The sequence below is a fragment of the Oncorhynchus masou genome, chromosome 5 (genome assembly GCF_036934945.1).
Source record: "Oncorhynchus masou masou isolate Uvic2021 chromosome 5, UVic_Omas_1.1, whole genome shotgun sequence".
Taxonomy (NCBI): Eukaryota; Metazoa; Chordata; class Actinopteri; order Salmoniformes; family Salmonidae; genus Oncorhynchus; species Oncorhynchus masou.
Genome location: NC_088216.1, coordinates 6,409,367 through 6,435,539, shown reverse-complemented (window position 1 = coordinate 6,435,539; position 26,173 = coordinate 6,409,367). Strand labels below are relative to the sequence as shown.

The following is a 26,173-nucleotide window of genomic DNA, read 5'->3' as shown; positions in this document are numbered from 1 at the left end:
AAATGCATTTATTCTTTTGAAATGTTGTGTAATGTTTACTGTTGTTTTATTATTTCACTTGAAACATTGAATTGAGAGAGAGAAGAGATGGAGGAGGGCTTGTTCTCCTCCTCTCCTGTGTTAACTAAGGAGAGTTTCTTATCTATGTGTCCATCTGAGCATACAACCATCTAGCCAATCAGAGCTCCGAGATCTGTGGGGCGGATCAGGCTGACTTCTAAAGTTCATTAGGTCAAAGGTCATCACTAGGAGAAAGTGGTGAAGCACTAGAAGGATGGAGGGAGAGGAGGGAAAAGAGACGAAGACTCACTTTAGGTAGGAGAGTTCTCTGATCAGGCCACAGACCAGTTGTGTAGCGTCTTCATGCCCTTCCTCTTTCTCCTCTTCCTCTTTCTCACTAGTTAAGGGGAAGAGAGAGACAGAGAAAGGCACCATTCCCTATATAATGCACTTCTTTCGACCAGGACCACATGTGCACTATATGGGGAATACGGGTTCATCGTAGGCTTCAAAACAAGCCAATACAAAGTTATAAAATAGTGTACTGGTTCTAGGAAGATGGATACATGTATCTGTCCAGTAATGTTACTGAAACAAGATGAAATATCTAGATCAGTGGTTATCGCTGGGTACTGCAGGTGGTATATCTAGATCAGTGGTTATCGCTGGGTACTGCAGGTGGTATATCTAGATCAGTGGTTATCGCTGGGTACTGCAGGTGGTATATCTAGATCAGTGGTTATCGCTGGGTACTGCAGGTGGTATATCTAGATCAGTGGTTATCGCTGGGTACTGCAGGTGGTATATCTAGATCAGTGGTTATCGCTGGGTACTGCAGGTGGTATATCTAGATCAGTGGTTATCGCTGGGTACTGCAGGTGGTATATCTAGATCCGTGGTTATCGCTGGGTACTGCAGGTGGTATATCTAGATCAGTGGTTATCGCTGGGTACTGCAGGTGGTATATCTAGATCAGTGGTTATCGCTGGGTACTGCAGGTGGTATATCTAGATCAGTGGTTATCGCTGGGTACTGCAGGTGGTATATCTAGATCAGTGGTTATCGTTGGGTACTGCAGGTGGTATATCTAGATCAGTGGTTATCGCTGGGTACTGCAGGTGGTATATCTAGATCAGTGGTTATCGCTGGGTACTGCAGGTGGTATATCTAGATCAGTGGTTATCGCTGGGTACTGCAGGTGGTATATCTAGATCAGTGGTTATCGTTGGGTACTGCAGGTGGTATATCTAGATCAGTGGTTATCGTTGGGTACTGCAGGTGGTATATCTAGATCAGTGGTTATCGCTGGGTACTGCAGGTGGTATATCTAGATCAGTGGTTATCGCTGGGTACTGCAGGTGGTATATCTAGATCAGTGGTTATCGCTGGGTACTGCAGGTGGTATATCTAGATCAGTGGTTATCGCTGGGTACTGCAGGTGGTATATCTAGATCAGTGGTTATCGCTGGGTACTGCAGGTGGTATATCTAGATCAGTGGTTATCGCTGGGTACTGCAGGTGGTATATCTAGATCAGTGGTTATCGCTGGGTACTGCAGGTGGTATATCTAGATCAGTGGTTATCGCTGGGTACTGCAGGTGGTATATCTAGATCAGTGGTTATCGCTGGGTACTGCAGGTGGTATATCTAGATCAGTGGTTATCGCTGGGTACTGCAGGTGGTATATCTAGATCAGTGGTTATCGCTGGGTACTGCAGGTGGTATATCTAGATCAGTGGTTATCGCTGGGTACTGCAGGTGGTATATCTAGATCAGTGGTTATCGCTGGGTACTGCAGGTGGTATATCTAGATCAGTGGTTATCGTTGGGTACTGCAGGTGGTATATCTAGATCAGTGGTTATCGTTGGGTACTGCAGGTGGTATATCTAGATCAGTGGTTATCGCTGGGTACTGCAGGTGGTATATCTAGATCAGTGGTTATCGCTGGGTACTGCAGGTGGTATATCTAGATCAGTGGTTATCGCTGGGTACTGCACGTGGTATATCTAGATCAGTGGTTATCGCTGGGTACTGCAGGTGGTATATCTAGATCAGTGGTTATCGCTGGGTACTGCAGGTGGTATATCTAGATCAGTGGTTATCGCTGGGTACTGCAGGTGGTATATCTAGATCAGTGGTTATCGCTGGGTACTGCAGGTGGTATATCTAGATCAGTGGTTATCGTTGGGTACTGCAGGTGGTATATCTAGATCAGTGGTTATCGCTGGGTACTGCAGGTGGTATATCTAGATCAGTGGTTATCGCTGGGTACTGCAGGTGGTATATCTAGATCAGTGGTTATCGTTGGGTACTGCAGGTGGTATATCTAGATCAGTGGTTATCGCTGGGTACTGCAGGTGGTATATCTAGATCAGTGGTTATCGTTGGGTACTGTAGGTGGTATATCTAGATCAGTGGTTATCGCTGGGTACTGCAGGTGGTATATCTAGATCAGTGGTTATCGCTGGGTACTGCAGGTGGTATATCTAGATCAGTGGTTATGTCTCCGGTTCCGGTTGGAGCGAGCGGCCGCATCTACACTTCGGTCCGCAGGTAGTATAACTTTTTATAACTTTTCATTACATTTCGTTATAGTACAACGGTTTGATTTGTCTAATCTTAGCAATTTCTTCTTAGCCAGCTACATAGCCGTCTTTGTATCAACGACAATTGCATAATTATCGTATTTCGTCGTCCTAACGTATCTGCCCAGCAGCTAGCTAAGCAGCTAGCTAAGCAGCTAAGCAGCTAGCTAACATCCACTGTCCACTAGCACTGTAGAAACTATTACACTCAACTGAACGACTCGATTAGCGTAGTGTCAGCTAGCTACATAGTTGTCTTCGTATCCAAGATAATTGTGCAGTTTAGAGTGTGTAGACTTAGAGTGATTATCTTAATTTACCGAGGTTAGCTAGCCAGCTATTTGTCGTCCTTAACGTAGGAAATGCTGCTAGCTAGCTAGCCAACAGCTAGCCAACCTCTACCGAATTGAACTCCAACTACCCGGTCAACATTCCGCGTCGTTCCACAGGTAGTATCACATTTTCATTTCACTTCATTACAGTACAACGGTTTGATTTGTTTGATCGTAGCTAGCCAGCTACATAGCCGTCTTTGTTTCTAAGACAATTGTGTAGTCTAGAGCGATTTTCTAGGTTAGCTGGCCAGCTATTGTCGTTCTTCTAACGTAGCTAGCCAGCTAGCCCCCGAATAGCAGCACTGTTGTAACTATTACAGTACAACGGTTTGTTTTGTTTGATCGTAGCTAGCTAGCTACATAGCCGTCTTTGTATCTAAGACAATTGTGTAGCCTAGAGCGATTTTCTAGGTTAGCCAGCCAGCTATTGTCGTTCTTTTAAGTAACGGAACGCAATCAACCTTGCTAGCTAGCCAGCTAGCCCCGAATAGCAGCACTGTAGAAACTATTACACTCGACGGAACGACTTGATTAGTGTAGTGTCAACATCGCAGCCACTACCAGCTAGCCTACTCCAGCAGTACTGTTTCATTTCAATCATTTTAGTCAATAAGATTCTTGCTACGTAAGCTTAACTTTCTGAACATTCGAGACGTGTAGTCCACTTGTCATTCCAATCTCCTTTGCATTAGCGTAGCCTCTTCTGTACCCTGTTAACTATGTGTCTATCTATCCCTGTTCTCTCCTCTCTGCACAGACCATACAAACGCTCCACACCGCGTGGCCGCGGCCACCCTAATCTGGTGGTCCCAGCGCGCACGACCCACGTGGAGTTCCTGGTCTCCGGTAGCCTCTGGAACTGCCGATCTGCGGCCAACAAGGCAGAGTTCATCTCAGCCTATGCCTCCCTCCAGTCCCTCGACTTCCTGGCACTGACGGAAACATGGATCACCACAGATAACACTGCTACTCCTACTGCTCTCTCTTCGTCCGCCCACGTGTTCTCGCACACCCCGAGAGCTTCTGGTCAGCGGGGTGGTGGCACCGGGATCCTCATCTCTCCCAAGTGGTCATTCTCTCTCTCTCCCCTTACCCATCTATCTATCGCCTCCTTTGAATTCCATGCTGTCACAGTTACCAGCCCTTTCAAGCTTAACATTCTTATCATTTATCGCCCTCCAGGTTCCCTCGGAGAGTTCATCAATGAGCTTGATGCCTTGATAAGCTCCTTTCCTGAGGACGGCTCACCTCTCACAGTCCTGGGCGACTTTAACCTCCCCACGTCTACCTTTGACTCATTCCTCTCTGCCTCCTTCTTTCCACTCCTCTCCTCTTTTGACCTCACCCTCTCACCTTCCCCCTACTCACAAGGCAGGCAATACGCTCGACCTCATCTTTACTAGATGCTGTTCTTCCACTAACCTCACTGCAACTCCCCTCCAAGTCTCCGACCACTACCTTGTATCCTTTTCCCTCTCGCTCTCATCCAACACTTCCCACACTGCCCCTACTCGGATGGTATCGCGCCGTCCCAACCTTCGCTCTCTCTCCCCCGCTACTCTTTCCTCTTCCATCCTTTCATCTCTTCCCTCTGCTCATACCTTCTCCAACCTTTCTCCTGACTCTGCCTCCTCAACCCTCCTCTCTTCCCTTTCTGCATCCTTTGACTCTCTATGTCCCCCATCCTCCAGGCCGGCTCGGTCCTCCCCTCCCGCTCCGTGGCTCGATGACTCATTGCGAGCTCACAGAACAGAGCTCCGGGCAGCCGAGCGGAAATGGAGGAAAACTCGCCTCCCTGCGGACCTGGCATCCTTTCACTCCCTCCTCTCTACATTTTCCTCCTCTGTCTCTGCTGCTAAAGCCACTTTCTACCACTCTAAATTCCAAGCATCTGCCTCTAACCCTAGGAAGCTCTTTGCCACCTTCTCCTCCCTTCTGAATCCTCCTCCCCCTCCCCCCCTCCTCCCTCTCTGCAGATGACTTCGTCAACCATTTTGAAAAGAAGGTCGACGACATCCGATCCTCGTTTGCTAAGTCAAACGACACCGCTGGTTCTGCTCACACTGCCCTACCCTGTGCTCTGACCTCTTTCTCCCCTCTCTCTCCAGATGAAATCTCGCTTCTTGTGACGGCCGGCCGCCCAACAACCTGCCCGCTCGACCCTATCCCCTCCTCTCTCCTCCAGACCATTTCCGGGGACCTTCTCCCTTACCTCACCTCGCTCATCAACTCATCCCTGACCGCTGGCTACGTCCCTTCCGTCTTCAAGAGAGCGAGAGTTGCACCCCTTCTGAAGAAACCTACACTCGATCCCTCCGATGTCAACAACTACAGACCAGTATCCCTTCTTTCTTTTCTCTCCAAAACTCTTGAACGTGCCGTCCTTGGCCAGCTCTCCCTCTATCTCTCTCAGAATGACCTTCTTGATCCAAATCAGTCAGGTTTCAAGACTAGTCATTCAACTGAGACTGCTCTTCTCTGCATCACGGAGGCGCTCCGCACTGCTAAAGCTAACTCTCTCTCCTCTGCTCTCATCCTTCTAGACCTATCGGCTGCCTTCGATACTGTGAACCATCAGATCCTCCTCTCCACCCTCTCCGAGTTGGGCATCTCCGGCGCGGCCCACGCTTGGATTGCGTCCTACCTGACAGGTCGCTCCTACCAGGTGGCGTGGCGAGAATCTGTCTCCTCGCCACGCGCTCTCACCACTGGTGTCCCCCAGGGCTCTGTTCTAGGCCCTCTCCTATTCTCGCTATACACCAAGTCACTTGGCTCTGTCATAACCTCACATGGTCTCTCCTATCATTGCTATGCAGACGACACACAATTAATCTTCTCCTTTCCCCCTTCTGATGACCAGGTGGCGAATCGCATCTCTGCATGTCTGGCAGACATATCAGTGTGGATGACGGATCACCACCTCAAGCTGAACCTCGGCAAGACGGAGCTGCTCTTCCTCCCGGGGAAGGACTGCCCGTTCCATGACCTCGCCATCACGGTTGACAACTCCATTGTGTCCTCCTCCCAGAGCGCTAAGAACCTTGGCGTGATCCTGGACAACACCCTGTCGTTCTCAACCAACATCATGGCGGTGGCCCGTTCCTGTAGGTTCATGCTCTACAACATCCGCAGAGTACGACCCTGCCTCACACAGGAAGCGGCGCAGGTCCTAATCCAGGCACTTGTCATCTCCCGTCTGGATTACTGCAACTCGCTGTTGGCTGGGCTCCCTGCCTGTGCCATTAAACCCCTACAACTCATCCAGAACGCCGCAGCCCGTCTGGTGTTCAACCTTCCCAAGTTCTCTCACGTCACCCCGCTCCTCCGCTCTCTCCACTGGCTTCCAGTTGAAGCTCGCATCCGCTACAAGACCATGGTGCTTGCCTACGGAGCTGTGAGGGGAACGGCACCGCAGTACCTCCAGGCTCTGATCAGGCCCTACACCCAAGCAAGGGCACTGCGTTCATCCACCTCTGGCCTGCTCGCCTCCCTACCATTGAGGAAGTACAGTTCCCGCTCAGCCCAGTCAAAACTGTTCGCTGCTCTGGCCCCCCAATGGTGGAACAAACTCCCTCACGACGCCAGGACAGCGGAGTCAATCACCACCTTCCGGAGACACCTGAAACCCCACCTCTTCAAGGAATACCTAGGATAGGATAAGTAATCCTTCTCACCCCCCCCCCTTAATGACTTAGATGCACTATTGTAAAGTGGCTGTTCCACTGGATGTCAGAAGGTGAATTCACCAATTTGTAAGTCGCTCTGGATAAGAGCGTCTGCTAAATGACTTAAATGTAAATGTTAAAATGTTATCGTTGGGTACTGCAGGTGGTATATCTAGATCAGTGGTTATCGTTGGGTACTGCAGGTGGTATATCTAGATCAGTGGTTATCGTTGGGTACTGCAGGTGGTATATCTAGATCAGTGGTTATCGTTGGGTACTGCAGGTGGTATATCTAGATCAGTGGTTATCGTTGGGTACTGTAGGTGGTCCGCAATTTCTGGGGGGATAAAAAACAACAATCTTCCACAAATAATAACAGTTGGGGTTGCTGAGCTCTTCAGTAAGGCCATTCTTTATTTTGTTTTACTTTTTACCCCCTTTTCTTCCCAATTTCGTGACATCCAATTTGTAGTTACAGTCTTACCCCATCGCTGCTACTCCAGTACGGACTCCGGAGAGGCGAGGTTCGAGAGCCATCCCTCCTCCGAAACATTACCCGTCAACCTCTCCTTCACCCCCATTCCCTCCACCCATCCCTCCAACTCCGCAGTACCAATACTATTACTGGAATGACTCGATGAGCCAGGAGAAATGCCACAATAACTTAATGGTGGTAGTAGTGAACAGCGAGGAAGTCGAAGCAGTTTTGAATTTTAACAGAGAAAGAAGGCGACCCGCTAAGTGATATTTTAATTAAAATAGGCTATTATAAAACATCATTTTATAACTAAGAATTATAATCTAAATCCTATCAATTTAGACCCTAGAATAGATTAAACAGTTATATTTGAAGTTTTTTAATATTGTTGAGGTGTAAAATTGTATCCCAAATAATTGATCTTCTAAAATGGCCAATTTCGCAGTTTGAAACCATTTGATTGGCTGTTGTCACCTCCCACCGCTTCCGCACAACACCATTTGTTTGGCTGCTTTCCAAAACGCGGACAGGTCAAAACGTGCGTATTGTCCAACTTGCCTTCAGTTTAGTTCTCAATTCATTGAACCATGGCATCGTTTAGTTATCAACTCCAACACCTACCGAAAATGGAGTCCGAAAATAAGAGTTTCCAACTGTGGCGGGACTACATGAAGCTAGCGGACGCAGTGCGGGAGATGAAGTTAGGGAACTTCACATCAGAACCGTCAACCGTTGACGGTCATCACTCCAGTATATGCTCGACCATGGTGGAATTTGAACAGTTCCCGTCGCGAGCCTTGCTGTCACCGATAGCACCGGTGGCGACACCACCTCTACGGCACGAAAAGGAACCCCTGGATTCCAAAATTGTCCCCTTGCGTAAAGACGCTCCTTTACATCCGAGCAGCAGCGAGGGTCCCACGACTCCGACAGCAGCGTCCAGACCCTCCGTGGGGACCAGGGTCCAGAGGGAGAGAAAGAAGGCGACCCGCTCCAAGATGCCGGAGGGATTGCCTTCACCTCAGCGCCAGTCCTGCAGCTTCTGCAAACACAACGGGGAGTCTGAGTCTGTGTTTGGGTCCCACAGTCTAAAGGACCAGGATGGGGGCGTGGTGTGCCCGTACCTGCGGCAGTATGTCTGTCCTCTTTGCGGGGCCACCGGGGCTCAAGCCCACACCAAGCGCTTCTGTCCCCGGGTGGAAACCACCTACAACTCTGTCTATGTCAAGTGATAGAAGCGCTAGATCTGGTCCAGGCCGTTACTGCGCTACTCTCTAGACCTACTAACATAGTCAACTTGTTGTTGCGAGATGGGTGGGACCAGAGCTAGAGAAGCGCTGAAGAGACTTCAGGCTGTTGTTTTGCACACTTTCTTTAGCGTCTCTAGCGCACTGTATGCGGACAATTGTAAGAGGATTTAGGTGTGGATATTTAGCTGAGAAGTCGTTTGGAATAGCCTGACTAGTTTGTAGACTGTGTCATAGCCTTTTTCTCGTGTGTTTTCAACTTTTTTCACTTATTTCAATTTATTTGTGACGTGTGGTTTTTCATTATTTGCAAGCCCGTGCACTTGTTCTTTACAACACATGTTGGGTTTGAGTTTTCTGTTTTAACTTGAAAGTGTAAATGTCTCTGTCTGTCTGTGACCAAACTAACAGCGTATTTATATGTTGGTGTGAGATTTTGTAAAACCTCCCAACCTCTAATACTGTGTCGACGAATCAGCCGCCCTTATCAACAAACTCTCATTGCAGAATTAGACGTATATCCACGTTTCTCCCTACTTCTTTGGGGAGGGTAAAAAAACCTGGATTCCAAAATTGTTCCCTTGCGTAAAGACGCTCCTTTGCATCCGAGCAGCAGCAGGGGTCCCAGGACCCATACAGCAGCGTCCAGACCCTCCGTGGGGACCCGGGTCCAGAGGGAGAGAAAGAAGGCGACCCGCTACAAAGACACCGGAGAGAGCGCCAGTCCTGCAGCTTCTGCAAACACAACGGGCAAAACTCAACGTTTCTCCCTGCTACTTTGGGGAGGAAAAAACGGAAGGGTTGTCTTGTTTTGAGACTTGTTTTTCTGACTAATATTTTAAAACTACATGCTCTAATCTAACTGTACATCTGCAGGTCTACAGGCCTAAAATAACTATTATAAGAACATTGCTATTGACATCAAGACAACTTCTGTTTTATGACGTGGTGTGCAGAGCTACTTTTGTGTCATTGTAATTTACCATGCTAGCTACTATTTTAGTGTTATACTTGTTTTTTTAAAGATCTAGAAGTGTGGTTTCTTGTTTGTTTGTTTTACTTTTCAATGTGTATGCTACTTAGATTGGAGAGGAAGGCCGAACAAATGATTGAATACTCCAGTCATCCAAATCATAGACTGTCCTCTTGGAGAGACTTCAGGCTGTTGTTTTGCAGACTTTCTTTAGCGTCTCTAGCGCACTGTATGCGGACAATTGTAAGAGGATTTAGGTGTGGATATTTAGCTTAAAAGTCATTTGGAATAGCCTGACTAGTTTGTAGACTGTGTAATAGCCTGACTAGTTTGTAGACTGTGTAATAGCCTGTTTATCGTGTGATTTTGTTTTACTTTTTCTCGTGTGGTTTAATTTTTTTCTCTCACTTATTTCTATGTATTTATGACGTGTTTTTTTGATTATTTGCATACCCGTTCAGTTGTTCTTTTCAACACATGTTGGGTTCGAGTCTTCTGTTTTATACTTTAAAGTGTAAATGTCTCTGTCTGTCTGTGACCAAACTAACTGCGTATTTACATGTTGGTGTGAGATTTTGTAAAACCTCCCAACCTCTAATACTGTGTCTACTAATAAACCGCCCTTATCAACAAACTCTCATTGCAGAATTAGACGTTTATCCAGGTTTCTCCCTGCTACTTTGGGGAGGAAAAAACGGAAGTGTTGTCTTGTTTTGAGACTTGGTTTTCTTGACTTTAAAACGACATGCTATAATCTAACTGTACATATGCAAGTCTACGGGCCTAAAATAACTATTATAAGAACATTACTATTGACATCAAGACAACTTCTGTTTTATGACGTGCTGGGCAGAGCTAGTTTTGTGTCATTGTTTTTTAAACTTTAATAACCGACCAGTCTAAAGATTCCCAGCATAAAGATCACCTTTACATCTAAGACCAAGAGTCCACCTGTAGACAATGCCCTATATAGTGCACTACTTTAGACCACAGCCCTATATAGTGCACTACTTTAGACCACAGGCCTATATAGTGCACTACTTTAGACCAGTAAACCCTATATAGTGCACTACTTTAGACCACAGGCCTATATAGTGCACTACTTTAGACCACAGCCCTATATAGTGCACTACTTTAGACCACAGTCCTATATAGTGCACTACTTTAGACCAGTAAACCCTATATAGTGCACTACTTTAGACCACAGCCCTATATAGTGCACTACTTTAGACCACAGGCCTATATAGTGCACTACTTTAGACCAGTAAACCCTATATAGTGCACTACTTTAGACCACAGCCCTATATAGTGCACTACTTTAGACCACAGCCCTATATAGTGCACTACTTTAGACCACAGTCCTATATAGTGCACTACTTTAGACCACAGCCCTATATAGTGCACTACTTTAGACCACAGGCCTATATAGTGCACTACTTTAGACCACAGCCCTATATAGTGTGCTACTTTAGACCACAACCCTATATAGTGCACTACTTTAGACCACAACCCTATATAGTGCACTACTTTTCACCAAAGCTCTATGGCCCCTGATCAAAAGTAGGGCACTATTTAAGAAATACAATGCCATTTGGGACACAAACATGATGTGCAGACAGGGACACCTTTTTAGGGACACCTGGCTGATAATTAAGACACAGGAGTAGCCAATGCAGATATTGAGGAGCAGAAGGGTAAAAACAAAGGGCATTGTTCAGTCTTATGACTCGGGTGTCGGAGCTGTTAAGGAACCTTTTGGACCTGGACTTGGCGCTCTGGTACCGCTTGCAGTGGCATGATTTGGATGCTTCAACCGTTTGTTGGGCTTCCTCTCCAATCTCAGCATCATACACTGTTTCATAGACACGACTGACATGAGGAGATGTACAATAACCAAAGATTCACCTGAGTGATCATTTATTTTATAACACATTCTACAAAACACAGTAACTACATACTGTTCCAAACTGATGTCCTCAGCATTAGGAAAGGCACAGGAGAAGAAAATATCCCTAAGTTCTACTCTTAAACTGGGTGGTAGCTTTTTATGCCAATTCAACTGCACGTTAGAGGCTGCTGCCCTTTATACACAGACATGGAATCACTGGCCACTTTAATAATGGAGCATGAATCACTTTAATAATGGAACATGAATCACTTTAATAATGGAACATGAATCACTTTAATAATGGAACTCTAGTCACTTTAATAATGGAACATGAATCACTTTAATAATGGAACATGAATCACTTTAATAATGGAACATGAATCACTTTAATAATGGAACTCTAGTCACTTTAATAATGGAACATGAATCACTTTAATAATGGACCATGAATCACTTTAATAATGGAACATGAATCACTTTAACAATGGAACATGAATCACTTTAATAATGGAACATGAATCACTTTAATAATGGAACATGAATCACTTTAACAATGGAACATGAATCACTTTAATAATGGAACATTAATCACTTTAATAATGGAACATTAATCACTTTAATAATGGAACATGAATCACTTTAATAATGGAACATTAATCACTTTAATAATGGAACATGAATCACTTTAACAATGGAACATGAATCACTTTAATAATGGAGCATTAATCACTTTAATAATGGAACATGAATCACTTTAATAATGGACCATGAATCACTTTAATAATGGAACATGAATCACTTTAATAATGGAACATGAATCACTTTAACAATGGAACATGAATCACTTTAATAATGGAACATTAATCACTTTAATAATGGAACATTAATCACTTTAATAATGGAACATGAATCACTTTAATAATGGAACATTAATCACTTTAATAATGGAACATGAATCACTTTAACAATGGAACATGAATCACTTTAATAATGGAGCATTAATCACTTTAAATAATGTTTTCATGCCGCTTTACTCATCTCATGTATACACTGACTATATTATATTCTACTGTATTTAAGTCAATGCCACTCCGACATTGCTCATCATAATATTTATATATTTCTTATATATTTCTTCATTCCATTATTTTAATTGTAGATTTGTGTGTATTGTTGTGAAAAATTAGATACTACTGCACTGTTGGAGCTAGGAACACAAACATTTCACTACACCCACAATAACATCTGCTAAATATGTGTATGTGACCAAATAAAATGTGATATACAGACCTGCATTATTATTATAACGTCGGGCCCATATAACTTCACATAGTTTCAGTTCAAATCTGGGTTGACACTTTGGATGGGAATGTGGTGTCATTTATCACGCAGACCTGGTTACTAAACTGTTTAAATCCTTCCTTCTTTGTCATCTTTCTTCAATTCGATTGATTTCAACGAAACTTTATTCATCATCCCCAAAGGGAAAATCGTTATTGGTGATTGAGGTAATCGTTGATCTTATATGATAACAGAAGGACTTTAGTGTAGATTGTTGCGTGTGTATTTATTTAACTGTAACTAAATTCCTCCATCTCCTCATTCCTCTGATCCCGGTATTCCCCTCCGTTCCCCACCCCTCTCTCCAAACCCTGATTGCCCCAACTCCCGTCCCCCATCCCTCTCTCCAAACCCCGATTACCCCAACTCCCGTCCCCCATCCCTCTCTCCAAACCCCGATTTAGCCCAACTACCGTCCCCCATCCCTCTCTCCAAACCCCGATTACCCCAACTACCGTCCCCATCCCTCTCTCCAAACCCCGATTACCCCAACTACCGTCCCCCATCCCTCTCTCCAAACCCCGATTACCCCAACTACCGTCCCCATCCCTCTCTCCAAACCCCGATTACCCCAACTCCCGTCCCCGTCCCTGCCTGGACTGGTCATTTCAGTAGGATGCCTGTTTATGTAGTTTCCATTTTATGATTTATAATATTGTCTGTTTCAGTTGTTATTCCTTTGTCATTTCCATTGTGTTATAAAATCGTTTTGGTCGTAGTGAACAGCAAGGACGTGGGATCATAGTAAACAGCAAGGACGTGGAAGCATAGTAAACAGCAAGGACGTCGAAGCATAGGAAACAGCAAGGACGTCGAAGCATAGTAAACAGCAAGGACGTCGAAGCATAGTAAACAGCAAGGACGTGGAAGCATAGTAAACAGCAAGGACGTCGAAGCATAGTAAACAGCAAGGACGTCGAAGCAGAGTGAACAGCAAGGACGTCGAAGCATAGTAAACAGCAAGGACGTCGAAGCAGAGTGAACAGCAAGGACGTCGAAGCATAGTAAACAGCAAGGACGTCGAAGAATAGTGAACAGCAAGGACGTCGAAGCATAGTAAACAGCAAGGACATCGAAGCAGAGTGAACAGCAAGGACGTCGAAGCATAGTGAACAGCAAGGACGTCGAAGCATAGTGAACAGCAAGGAAGTTCACTGTATATAGACTTTTTCCTATTGTGTTATTGACTGTACGCTTGTTTATTCCATGTGTAATTCTGTGTTGTTGTTTGTGTCGCACTGCTTTGCTTTAACTTGGCCAGGTCACAGTTGTAAATGAGAACTTGTTCTCAACTGGCCTACCTGGTTAAATAAAGATGAAACCAAATAAATATTAAAAAAGAAAAAAAGCAGTTTTGAATTTTAATGGTTATTTTACTCATATTTTCTTGTTAAAATAGGCTCTTATCAAACAGCTTCCTATAACTAAGAATTAGAAGTCCTATCAATTTAGACCCTAGAATAGATTAAACAGTTCTATTTGACGTTTTTAATATTGTTGAGGTGTACAATTGCATCCCAAATAGTTGACCGATTTAGCAGTTGTCAGTTTGAAACCATTTGATTGGCTGTTGTCAGGTTCCACGGACTCCGCACAACGCCATCTGATTGGCTGATTAACAAAACACTGACAGGTTAAAAGGTGAACGTTGTCAAATTTGCCTTTTGTTGAGTTGTCAGTTCAGACCCAACGTTCTTTATTCTGGTACATTCTGATCGTTATCAGACACTAGTCTGTTGGGCTATAAAAAATACACGCGGGAGTATGAACGCAATGATTTGTCAACTCCAAGACCTACCGCCTTACATGAGTTTCGAACCGTGGCGAGACAACATGAAGTTAGCTGACCAAGTGCGTGAGATGCAGTTAGGCAAGTTCACCCCAGAACCGTCAACCGTTGAGGGTCATGACTCCGGGATAAGTTTGACCATTGTGGAATTTGAAAAATTCCTGTCGCGAGCCTTGCTGTCACCGATAACACCCGTGGCGACACCACTCCTATGGCACGAAATGGAACCCCTGGATTCCGAAATCGTCCTCTTGCATGAAGACGTTCCTTTATCGCCGAGCAGCACCGAGGGTCCCGAGCCCCCTACAGCACCGTCCAGATCCCCGCTGTACTTTACCTGGGCTTACGAGTGGCGCAGCAGTCGAAGGCGCTTGGGGCGTCACTACAGACACCTTGGTTCGAATCCAGGCTGTATCTCAACCGGTCGTGATTGTGAGTCCCATAGGCCCAGCGTCGTCCGGGTTTGGCTGTGATTGTAAATACGTATTTGTTTTTAATTGACATCCCTAATTAAATGACGGTTTTTACTTCACGACATTCCTAAAGAAAATGATGTACTTTTTACTCCGTACATTTCTTCAGATTTTTTTATGCTCATCGGGACACGACAATTGTGTAATTCACACACTTATCAAGAGAACATCCCTACTGTATCTGATCTGGCCGACTCACTAAACACATGCTTCGTTTGTAAATGATGTCTGAGTATTGGAGTGTCAAATCAAATTGTATTTGTCACATACAAATGGGTAGCAGATGTTAATGCGACTGTAGCGAAATGCTTGTAGTGTGTTCCTGGCTTTCTGTGAATGAATAAAGAACAACAAAAAGGTGACATCTGGTTTGCTTTACTGCTTTACTTTTGATACCAAAGTATATTTTAGCATTTACATTTACTTTAGATACTTAAGTATATTTTAAACCATTTACTATTAGACTTTTACTCAAATGGTATTTTACCTGTTGACATTCACTTATACTTGAGTCATTTTATATTAAGTTATCTTTACTTTTACTCAAGTATGAGAGGTGGGTACTTTTTCCACCACTGGTTCAAGTCGGAGAAGCCAAACTGGTCCAGGCCGTTGGTACACTACCCCAGGCCTGAGGATACTTGTTGTTGCGAGATGGGTGGGACCGGAGCGGGAGACGCGCTGTTCAGGCTGTTGTGTTGGCGACTTCGTTTAGCGTCTCTAACATACTGTATGCGGACAATTGTAAGAGGGTTTAGGAGTGGGTATTTAGCTTAGACGTCGTTTGGAACAGGCTGACTAGTTTTGTAGACTATGATGTGGTAATCATCAAGCCCTCAATGAGTTGAATCAGCTGAGTTTGTCCGGAGCTTCAACAACAATGTGTGCTGTTGGGGGACTGGAGTTGGGAAACACTGATGTAAAGAAACAGACACCGTTTCAATGTTGTCAACAGGCAATCTTTTACTCCCAAATGAACAAACTAAGTAGGGCAGCACAAGACACACAACAAGCTTTCTGGATCAGCACAGTCCTTCTAGAATGCTCCACAGATGGACAATCATCAAACCATTGTTGTTTAGGCCCCAATCACCACACGAGTCTCGGACCCTGAGATGGGCCATTAATCATCATTATTCTGTGAATCAGGGTTAGTGACCCAACCCTGGCGTCTCCCGTGAATTGATGTGTGCTCAATTGACTTGAGTGGTTTGCTACTATTCTGTAAATTGATTGTAAAGAAATTGTAAATGGTCACTCAAAACCGGTTCAGGCCAATTTGACAACACAATCTCACATTCAATTCGTGGCATGTACATAATGTATTTCAGCAGATTTCGTGCGTTTTTTTGTGGCTTAATTCGTGAGAAAAGACAGTATTTTAAACACGATAGCCTATATATATTTTTCTGCATTATTGAACGTTATGAATATACCTTAATGTTGTATTTATTTAATCCCGTTTTATAAATGGTGTTTGTATTGCTATATATACTGTTTTCGATTTTTCTGAGCAGACATTCTGAACAGAATTTGAGACACAAATTTATGTGCGACTTAATCCGTGGGGAAAACGTTTGTATTAATGCCACTGCTGTTTTCTGTTCTTGATTTCGTGTAATACTTTGGGATACTGGTGAACTTGTAGCAGAAAGGCCCATTTTTTCGTGAAGGCAACAGTACACGATATTCTTTATCACGCATTTCATATTTATTGGAGCCTAAATCACACAATAATTCTTCATAATCATTTAATACAAGTTAAACAGGTTAATGTCAAATAATGAATTATGTTGGTTGACACTTATGGCTCCTACAAGGCCGTATCATTATGATTATTACGGTGTCAATCATGTTAGCGAGTCAGAAGTGTCCGTTTCCTTGCACCGACGAGCACTTGAATGCTGTATTATGCTGGCTTCATATTCTCCTGGGACACTAGAACATTTGAAGTCGTAACTCCGACATGATTGTGTTCAAGTTATTTTCAAGTTGGAACAATTAATTAACCAATAGATTGCCAACAACATTTTCTCTGTTTCCCACTTGTCATTCCAAATGTGAGGTTCATTCAAGTGAAACTTCCCAGTCGGAACTAGGAATTTCCGATAACTCCGTTTGCACATGAACGTGGCATTAGTATGTGTGATCGACAACAGTAGGGGCTGGTTCGCGGTGTGTCCAGCCCCAAAACGCATTCCCGACCACAGCGGACTGAGTGTCAGTATCCTGCTTTGTGTCCGTTCAGTCAACCAGTAGAATTATTGTCTGTGACGTAAGTGTGATGATTATTATTAAGGTTCTAGTCGTCTGAGATACCAGCAAATAGGCTATACAATAAACAAGATAACTTTAGTACTAAGAAACTAAAGTCATAATAATAAACAATAACATAATATATATACAATTATCATCTGTTTGGTTGCTTTGAGACTGAGTCGTGTCGACGCAATATTATTTACAACTAGTGGTTCTAATCCTTTTCAAGTAGACCACATCTGTCTGCAAGTTTTATGTTATGGGTGATCTTTTCCATTAAATACAGTTCTTTGAGTCTACCTCTCCACTCTTCCGTAGTATGAATGTCCTCCTTTAACCAGGAGGTTAAAGGATGTCTACACTGTATACTGTATTTCTGATCAATTTGATGTTATTTTAATGGACAAAAAAAATGCTTTTCTTTCAAAAGCAAGGACATTTCTAAATGACCCCAAACTTTTGAATGGTAGTGTAGTAACTTATCTAGGATCAGCTTTCTCCCCCCAAGCCGACCAGAAAATAATGGAAAACTGACCCAAGATCAGTGCTGTACATGGGCAACTTTCAACCCAACGTAATGCAGAGCGCGTTCCAGCTCGTCAACACAATCGGCTGCAGGGGAGGTAACTTTCTGCCTTGTTCTGCATATCAAATAAATCACGTTATTGGTCCATACACATATTTAACAGATGTTATTGCGGGTGTAGCGAAATGCTTTTGTTCCTAGCTCCAACAGTGCTGTAGTATCTAACAATTCACAACAAAACACACAAATCGAAGTAAAATAATGTAATTAAGAAATATGTACACATTAGATCGAACAATGTCGAGAGTGACATTTTCAAAAAATACTGTAGAATAGAATACAGCATATACATGAGATGAGTAAAAGCAGCATGTAAACATTATTAACGGGACTAGTGGCCCATTATTGAAGTGGCCAGTGATTCTAAGTCTATGTATATGGGGCAGCAGCATCGAAGGTGCAGGGTTGCGTAATCGGGTGGGAGCCAAGTAGTGGTGGCTATTTACCAGTCTGATGGCCTTGAGATAGAAGCTGTTTTTTAGTCTCTCGGTCCCAGCTTTGATGCACCTGTACTGCCCTCACCTTCTGAATGATAGCGGGGTGAACAGACCGTGGTTCTTGTCCTTGATGATCTTTATGGCCTTCCTGTGACATCGGGTGCTGTAGGTGTCCTGGAGGACAGGTAGTTTGCCCCTGGTGATGTGTTGGGCAGACAACACTACCCTCTGGAGAGCCTTGTGGTTGAGGGAAGAGCACTTGCCTCATCAGGTGGTGATACAGCCCGACAGGATGCTCTCAGGGCGGGGTTCAGACCCAGGTCCAGAGCTTAATGATGAGCTTGGAGGGTACTATGGTGTTGAATGCTGAGCTATAGTCAATGAACAGCATTCTTACATAGGTATTCCTCTTGTCCAGATGGGATAGGGCAGTGTGCGGTGTGATGGTGATTGCATCGTCTGTGGATCTATTGGGGCGGTATGCAAAATGAAGTGGGTCTAGGGTGTCAGGTAAGGTAGAGGTGATATGATCCTTGACTTGCCTTTCAAAGCAAAGTGAGTGCTATGGAGCGATAGTCATTTAGTTCAGATAACCTTTGCTTTCTTGAGTACAGGAGCAATGGTGGACAACTTGAAACCAGTGGGAACAGCAGACTGGGATAGGGAGAGATTGAATATGTCCATAAACACTCCAGCTAGCTTTTCGAGGGGTAACATGCTTAAATGTCTTACTCACGTCGGCCACGGAGAAGGAGAGCACACAGTCCTTGGTAGCGGCCGCGTTGGTGGCACTGTGTTATCCTCAAAGCGGAGGTCCCTGTCTGCACATCATGTTTGTGTCCTAAATGGCATTGTATTTCATAAATAGTGCCCTACTTTTGATCAAGGGCCATAGGGCTGTGGTGAAAAGTAGTGCACTATATAGGCCTGTGGTCTAAAGTAGTGCACTATATAGGGCTGTGGTCTAAAGTAGTGCACTATATAGGGTTTACTAGTCTAAAGTAGTGCACTATATAGGGCTGTGGTCTAAATTAGTGCACTATATAGGGCATTGTCTACAGGTGGACTTTAGGTCTTAGAGGTAAAGGTGATCTTTAAGCTGGGAATCTTTAGACTGGTTGATTATTAAAGCAACATGTTTCATAGAGACACGACTGAGATGAGGAGATGTACAATAACCAAAGATTCACCTTAGTGATCATTTATTTTATAACACATTCTACAAAACACAGTAACTACATACTGTTCCAAACTGATGTCCTCAGCATTAGGAAAGGCACAGGAGAAGAAAATATCCCTTAAGTTCTACTCTTAAACTGGGTGGTAGCTTTTTATGCCAATTCAACTGCACGTTAGAGGCTGCTGCCCTTTATACACAGACATGGAATCACTGGCCACTTTAATAATGGAGCATGAATCACTTTAATAATGGAGCATGAATCACTTTAATAATGGAACATGAATCACTTTAATAATGGAACTCTAGTCACTTTAATAATGGAACTCTAGTCACTTTAATAATGGAACTCTAGTCACTTTAATAATGGAACATGAATCACTTTAATAATGGAACATGAATCACTTTAATAATGGAACTCTAGTCACTTTAATAATGGAACTCTAGTCACTGTAATAATGGAACATGAATCACTTTAATAATGGAACATGAATCACTTTAATAATGGAACATGAATCACTTTAATAATGGAACATGAATCACTTTAATAATGGAACATGAATCACTTTAATAATGGAACATGAATCACTTTAATAATGGAACATGAATCATTTTAATAATGGAACACTAATCACTTTAATAATGGAACTCTAGTCACTTTAATAATGGAACTCTAGTCACTTTAATAATGGAACATGAATCACTTTAATAATGGAACTCTAGTCACTTTAATAATGGAACATTAATCACTTTAAAAATGGAACTCTAGTCACTTTAATCATTTTAACTCTAGTCACTTTAATAATGGAACATTAATCACTTTAATAATGGAACTCTAGTCACTTTAATAATGGAACATTAATCACTTTAAAAATGGAACTCTAGTCACTTTAATCATTTTAACTCTAGTCACTTTAATAATGGAACATGAATCACTTTAATAATGGAACTTTAGTCACCTTAATAATGGAACTCTAGTCACTTTAATAATGGAACATGAATCACTTTAATAATGGAACTCTAGTCACTTTAAGAATGGAACACTAGTCACTTTAATAATGGAACTCTAGTCACTTTAATAATGGAACATTAATCACTTTAATAATGGAACATTAATCACCTTAATAATGGAACTCGAGTCACTTTAATAATGGAACATTAATCACTTTAATAATGGAACATTAATCACTTTAATAATGGAACTCTAGTCACTTTAATAATGGAACTCTAGTCACTTTAATGATGGAACTCTAGCCACTTTAATAATGGAACTCTAGTCACTTTAATAATGGAACTCTAGTCACTTTAATAATGGAACATGAATCACTTTAATAATGGAACTCTAGTCACTTTAATAATGGAACTCTAGTCACTTAATAATGGAACATGAATCACTTTAATAATGGAACATGAATCACTTTAATAATGGAACATGAATCACTTTAATAATGGAACATGAATCACTTTAATAATGGAACATGAATCACTTTAATAATGGAACTCTAGTCACTTTAATCATTTTAACTCTAGTCACTTTAATAATGGAACATTAATCACTTTAATAATGGAACTCTAGTCACTTTAATAATGGAACATTAATCACTTTAAAAATGGAACTCTAGTCACTTTAATCATTTTAACTCTAGTCACTTTAATAATGGAACATTAATCACTTTAATAATGGAACATGAATCACTTTAATAATGGAACTTTAGTCACCTTAATAATGGAACTCTAGTCACTTTAATAATGGAACATGAATCACTTTAATAATGGAACTCTAGTCACTTTAATAATGGAACTCTAGTCACTGTAATAATGGAACATGAATCACTTTAATAATGGAACATGAATCACTTTAATAATGGAACATGAATCACTTTAATAATGGAACATGAATCACTTTAATAATGGAACATGAATCACTTTAATAATGGAACATGAATCACTTTAATAATGGAACATGAATCATTTTAATAATGGAACACTAATCACTTTAATAATGGAACTCTAGTCACTTTAATAATGGAACTCTAGTCACTTTAATAATGGAACATGAATCACTTTAATAATGGAACTCTAGTCACTTTAATAATGGAACATTAATCACTTTAAAAATGGAACTCTAGTCACTTTAATCATTTTAACTCTAATCACTTTAATAATGGAACATTAATCACTTTAATAATGGAACTCTAGTCACTTTAATAATGGAACATTAATCACTTTAAAAATGGAACTCTAGTCACTTTAATCATTTTAACTCTAGTCACTTTAATAATGGAACATTAATCACTTTAATAATGGAACATGAATCACTTTAATAATGGAACTTTAGTCACCTTAATAATGGAACTCTAGTCACTTTAATAATGGAACATGAATCACTTTAATAATGGAACTCTAGTCACTTTAAGAATGGAACACTAGTCACTTTAATAATGGAACTCTAGTCACTTTAATAATGGAACATTAATCACTTTAATAATGGAACATTAATCACCTTAATAATGGAACTCGAGTCACTTTAATAATGGAACATTAATCACTTTAATAATGGAACATTAATCACTTTAATAATGGAACTCTAGTCACTTTAATAATGGAACTCTAGTCACTTTAATGATGGAACTCTAGCCACTTTAATAATGGAACTCTAGTCACTTTAATAATGGAACTCTAGTCACTTTAATAATGGAACATGAATCACTTTAATAATGGAACTCTAGTCACTTTAATAATGGAACATTAATCACTTTAAAAATGGAACTCTAGTCACTTTAATCATTTTAACTCTAGTCACTTTAATAATGGAACATTAATCACTTTAATAATGGAACTCTAGTCACTTTAATAATGGAACATTAATCACTTTAAAAATGGAACTCTAGTCACTTTAATCATTTTAACTCTAGTCACTTTAATAATGGAACATTAATCACTTTAATAATGGAACATGAATCACTTTAATAATGGAACTTTAGTCACCTTAATAATGGAACTCTAGTCACTTTAATAATGGAACATGAATCACTTTAATAATGGAACTCTAGTCACTTTAAGAATGGAACACTAGTCACTTTAATAATGGAACTCTAGTCACTTTAATAATGGAACATTAATCACTTTAATAATGGAACATTAATCACTTTAATAATGGAACTCTAGTCACTTTAATAATGGAACTCTAGCCACTTTAATAATGGAACTCTAGTCACTTTAATAATGGAACTCTAGTCACTTTAATAATGGAACTCTAGTCACTTTAATTATGGAACTCTAGTCGCTTTAATAATGGAACATTAATCACTTTAATAATGGAACATGAATCAAATTATATTCTAGTGTATGTAAGTCAATGCCTAATTTTATATATAATTTTATTTATCATACTTTTAAATTTGTGTGTATTGTTGTCAATAGTTAGACACCACTGCACTGTTGGAGCTCGGAACACAAGCATTTCAATACAACCACAATAATATCTGCTAAATATGTGTAAATAGAAATAAAATGTGATATACAGACCTGCATTATTATTATAACGTTGGGCCCATATAACTTCACATACTTTCAGTTCACATCGGGGTTGATACTTTGGATGGGAATGTGGTGTCATTTAACACGCAGACCTGGTTACTAAACTGTTTAAATCCTTCCTTCTTTGTCATCTTTCTTCAATTCGATTGATTTCAACGTAACTTTATTCATCATCCCCAAAGGGAAAATCGTTATTGGTGATTGAGGTAATCATTGATCTTATATGATAACAGAAGGACTTTAGTGTAGATTGTTGCGTGTGTATTTATTTAACTGTAACTAAATTCCTCCATCTCCTCATTCCTCTGATCCCGGTATTCCCCTCCGTTCCCCACCCCTCTCTCCAAACCCCGATTACCCCAACTCCCGTCCCCCATCCCTCTCCCCAAACCCCGATTACCCCAACTCCCGTCCCCGTCCCTCTCTCCAAACCCGATTACCCCAACTCCCGTCCCCCATCCCTCTCTCCAAACCCCGATTACCCCAACTCCCGTCCCCCATCCCTCTCTCCAAACCCCGATTACCCCAACTCCCGTCCCCCATCCCTCTCTCCAAACCCCGATTACCCCAACTACCGTCCCCATCCCTCTTTCCAAACCCCGATTACCCCAACTCCCGTCCCCCATCCCTCTCTCCAAACCCCGATTACCCCAACTACCGTCCCCATCCCTCTCTCCAAACCCCGATTACCCCAACTACCGTCCCCATCCCTCTCTCCAAACCCCGATTACCCCAACTCCCGTCCCCATCCCTCTCTCCAAACCCCGATTACCCCAACTCCCGTCCCCGTCCCTGCCTGGACTGGTCATTTCAGTAGGATGCCTGTTTATGTAGTTTCCATTTTATGCTTTATAATATTGTCTGTTTCAGTTGTTATTCCTTTGTCATTTCCATTGTGATATAAAATCGTTTTGGTAGTAATGAACCGCAAGGACGTCGAAGCATAGTAAACAGCAAGGACGTCGAAGCATAGTGAACAGCAAGGACGTCGAAGCATAGTGAACAGCAAGGAAGTTCACTGTATATAGACTTTTTCCTATTGTGTTATTGACTGTACGCTTGTTTATTCCATGTGTAACTCTGTGTTGTTGTTTGTGTCGCACTGCTTTGCTTTATCTTGGCCAGGTCACAGTTGTAAATGAGAACTTGTTCTCAACTGGACAATCTGGTAAAATAAAGATGAAATAAAATAATATTCAAAAAAGAAAAAAAAACAGTTTTGAATTTTAACGGTTATTTTACTGATATTTTCTTGTTAAAATAGGCTCTTATCAAACAGCTTCCTATAACTAAGAATTAGAAGTCCTATCAATTTAGACCCTAGAATAGATTAAACAGTTCTATTTGACGTTTTTAATATTGTTGAGGTGTAAAATTGTATACCAAATAGTTGATCTAAAATGACCAATTCAGCAGTTGTCAGTTTGAAACCATTTGATTGGCTGTTGTCAGGTTCCACGGACACCTCCTCCGGACTCAACGCCATGTGGTTGGCTGGTAAACTAAACACGGACAGGTTAAAAGGTGAACGTTGTCAAATTTGCCTTCAGTTGAGTTGTCAGTTCAGACCCAATGTTCTTTATTCTGGTACATTCTGATCGTTATCAGACACTAGTCTGTTGGGCTATAAAAAATACACGCGGGAGTATGAACGCAATGATTTGTCAACTCCAAGACCTACCGCCTTACATGAGTTTCGAACCGTGGCGTGACTACATGAAGTTAGCTGACCTCGTGCGGGAGATGCAGTTAGGCAAGTTCACCCCAGAACCGTCAACCGTTGAGGGTCATGACTCCGGGATATGGTCGACCATGGTGGAATTTGAAGAGTTTCCGCCGCGAGCCTTGCTGTTACCGATAACACCCGTGGCGACACCACCCCTATGGCACAAAATGGAACCCCTGGATTCCGAAATCGTCCTCTTGCTTGAAGACGCTCCTTTATCGCCGAGCAGCACCGGGGGTCCCGAGCCCCCTGCAGCACCGTCCAGATCCCCCGCTGGCACCTGGGACCAGAGTGGGAGAAACACGCCGGAGGAGGTGTCATCACCCGAGCGCACCTGGGACCAGAGTGGGAGAAACACGCCGGAGGAGGTGTCATCACCCGAGCGCACCTGGGACCAGAGTGGGAGAAACACGCCGGAGGAGGTGTCATCACCCGAGCGCACCTGGGACCAGAGTGGGAGAAACACGCCGGAGGAGGTGTCATCACCCGAGCGCACCTGGGACCAGAGTGGGAGAAACACGCCGGAGGAGGTGTCATCACCCGAGCGCACCTGGGACCAGAGTGGGAGAAACACGCCGGAGGAGGTGTCATCACCCGAGCGCACCTGGGACCAGAGTGGGAGAAACACGCCGGAGGAGGTGCCATCACCCGAGCGCACCTGGGACCAGAGTGGGAGAAACACGCCGGAGGAGGTGCCATCACCCGAGCGCAAGTTCTGCAGCTTCTGCAAATACAACAGGCAGCCTGAGTCGGTGTTTCTGTCCCACAGCCTCAAGAACCAGGATGGGGACATGATGTGCCGGTACCTGCAACTAAGTCTTTGCCCTCTCTGCGGGGTCACCGGGGCCCAAGCCGCCACCAAGCACCATTGTCCACCATTGGTGTAAAGTACTTTAGTGAAGTACTTGAAATGACTTCTTAGGTAGTTTTTGGGGTATCTCTCCTTTACTTGTGATTCAGAGTGGCGCAGCGGTCTAAGTCATCGAAACTCAGTGTTTGAGGCGTCACAACAGACACCTTGGTTCGAATCCAGGTTGTATCTTAACCGGCCGTGATTGTGAGTCCCATAGGGTATCGCACAATTGGCCCAGCGTCGTCCGCGTTTGGCCGTCATTGTAAATACGAATTTGTTCTTAATTGGCATCCCTAATTAAATGACGGTTTTTACTTCACTACATTCCTAAAGAAAATGATGTACTTTTTACTCCGTAGATTTTCCCCGATACCCAAAACTATTCTTCAGATTTTGAATGCTTATCGGGACACGATGTGTGTAATTCACACACTTATCAAGAGAACATCCCTACTGCATCTGATCTGGCCGACTCACTAAACACATGCTTCGTTTGTAAATGATGTCTGAGTATTGGAGTGTCAAATCAAATTGTATTTGTCACATTCAATGGGTAGCAGATGTTAATGCGACTGTAGCGAAATGCTTGTAGTGTGTTCCTGGCTTTCTGTGAATGAATAAAGAACAACAAAAAGGTGCCATCTGGTTTGCTTTACTTTTGATACCGAAGTATATTTTAGCATTTACATTTACTTTAGATACTAAAGTATATTTGAAACCATTTACTTTTAGACTTTTACTCAGGATACTAGTTGTTGCGAGATGGGTGGGACCGGAGCTGGAGACGCGCTGTTCAGGCTGTTGTGTTGGCGACTTCCTT

At 42.6% G+C, this 26,173-nt stretch overlaps 3 protein-coding genes across 3 annotated transcripts in view; 2 read left to right on the top strand and 1 right to left on the bottom strand.

Moving 5' to 3' along the window:
* The window catches only part of LOC135531669 (coiled-coil and C2 domain-containing protein 1A-like), a 301,157-nt gene that overhangs the window by 126,267 nt on the left and 148,717 nt on the right, over window positions 1–26,173 (bottom strand).
* LOC135526137 (nanos homolog 3-like) lies at window positions 7,676–8,296 on the top strand. The gene has a single exon (XM_064954261.1). The coding sequence runs from the start codon at window positions 7,691–7,693 to the stop codon at window positions 8,294–8,296; it is 606 nt and encodes a 201-aa protein (XP_064810333.1). The 5' UTR covers window positions 7,676–7,690.
* LOC135525210 (nanos homolog 3-like) lies at window positions 24,431–25,387 on the top strand. Its single transcript, XM_064952943.1, has 2 exons — window positions 24,431–24,814; window positions 25,190–25,387. The coding sequence occupies exons 1-2, from the start codon at window positions 24,431–24,433 to the stop codon at window positions 25,385–25,387; spliced, it is 582 nt and encodes a 193-aa protein (XP_064809015.1).

Excerpts from the sequence above, each read along its gene's own strand:
- LOC135526137 (XM_064954261.1), top strand. The coding sequence starts at position 7,691 with ATGGAGTCCGAAAATAAGAGTTTCCAACTGTGGCGGGACTACATGAAG.
- LOC135525210 (XM_064952943.1), top strand. The coding sequence starts at position 24,431 with ATGATTTGTCAACTCCAAGACCTACCGCCTTACATGAGTTTCGAACCG. Across the intron at positions 24,815-25,189 it reads GGAGAAACACGCCGGAGGAG|GAGGTGCCATCACCCGAGCG; the intron begins GTGTCATCACCC and ends AACACGCCGGAG.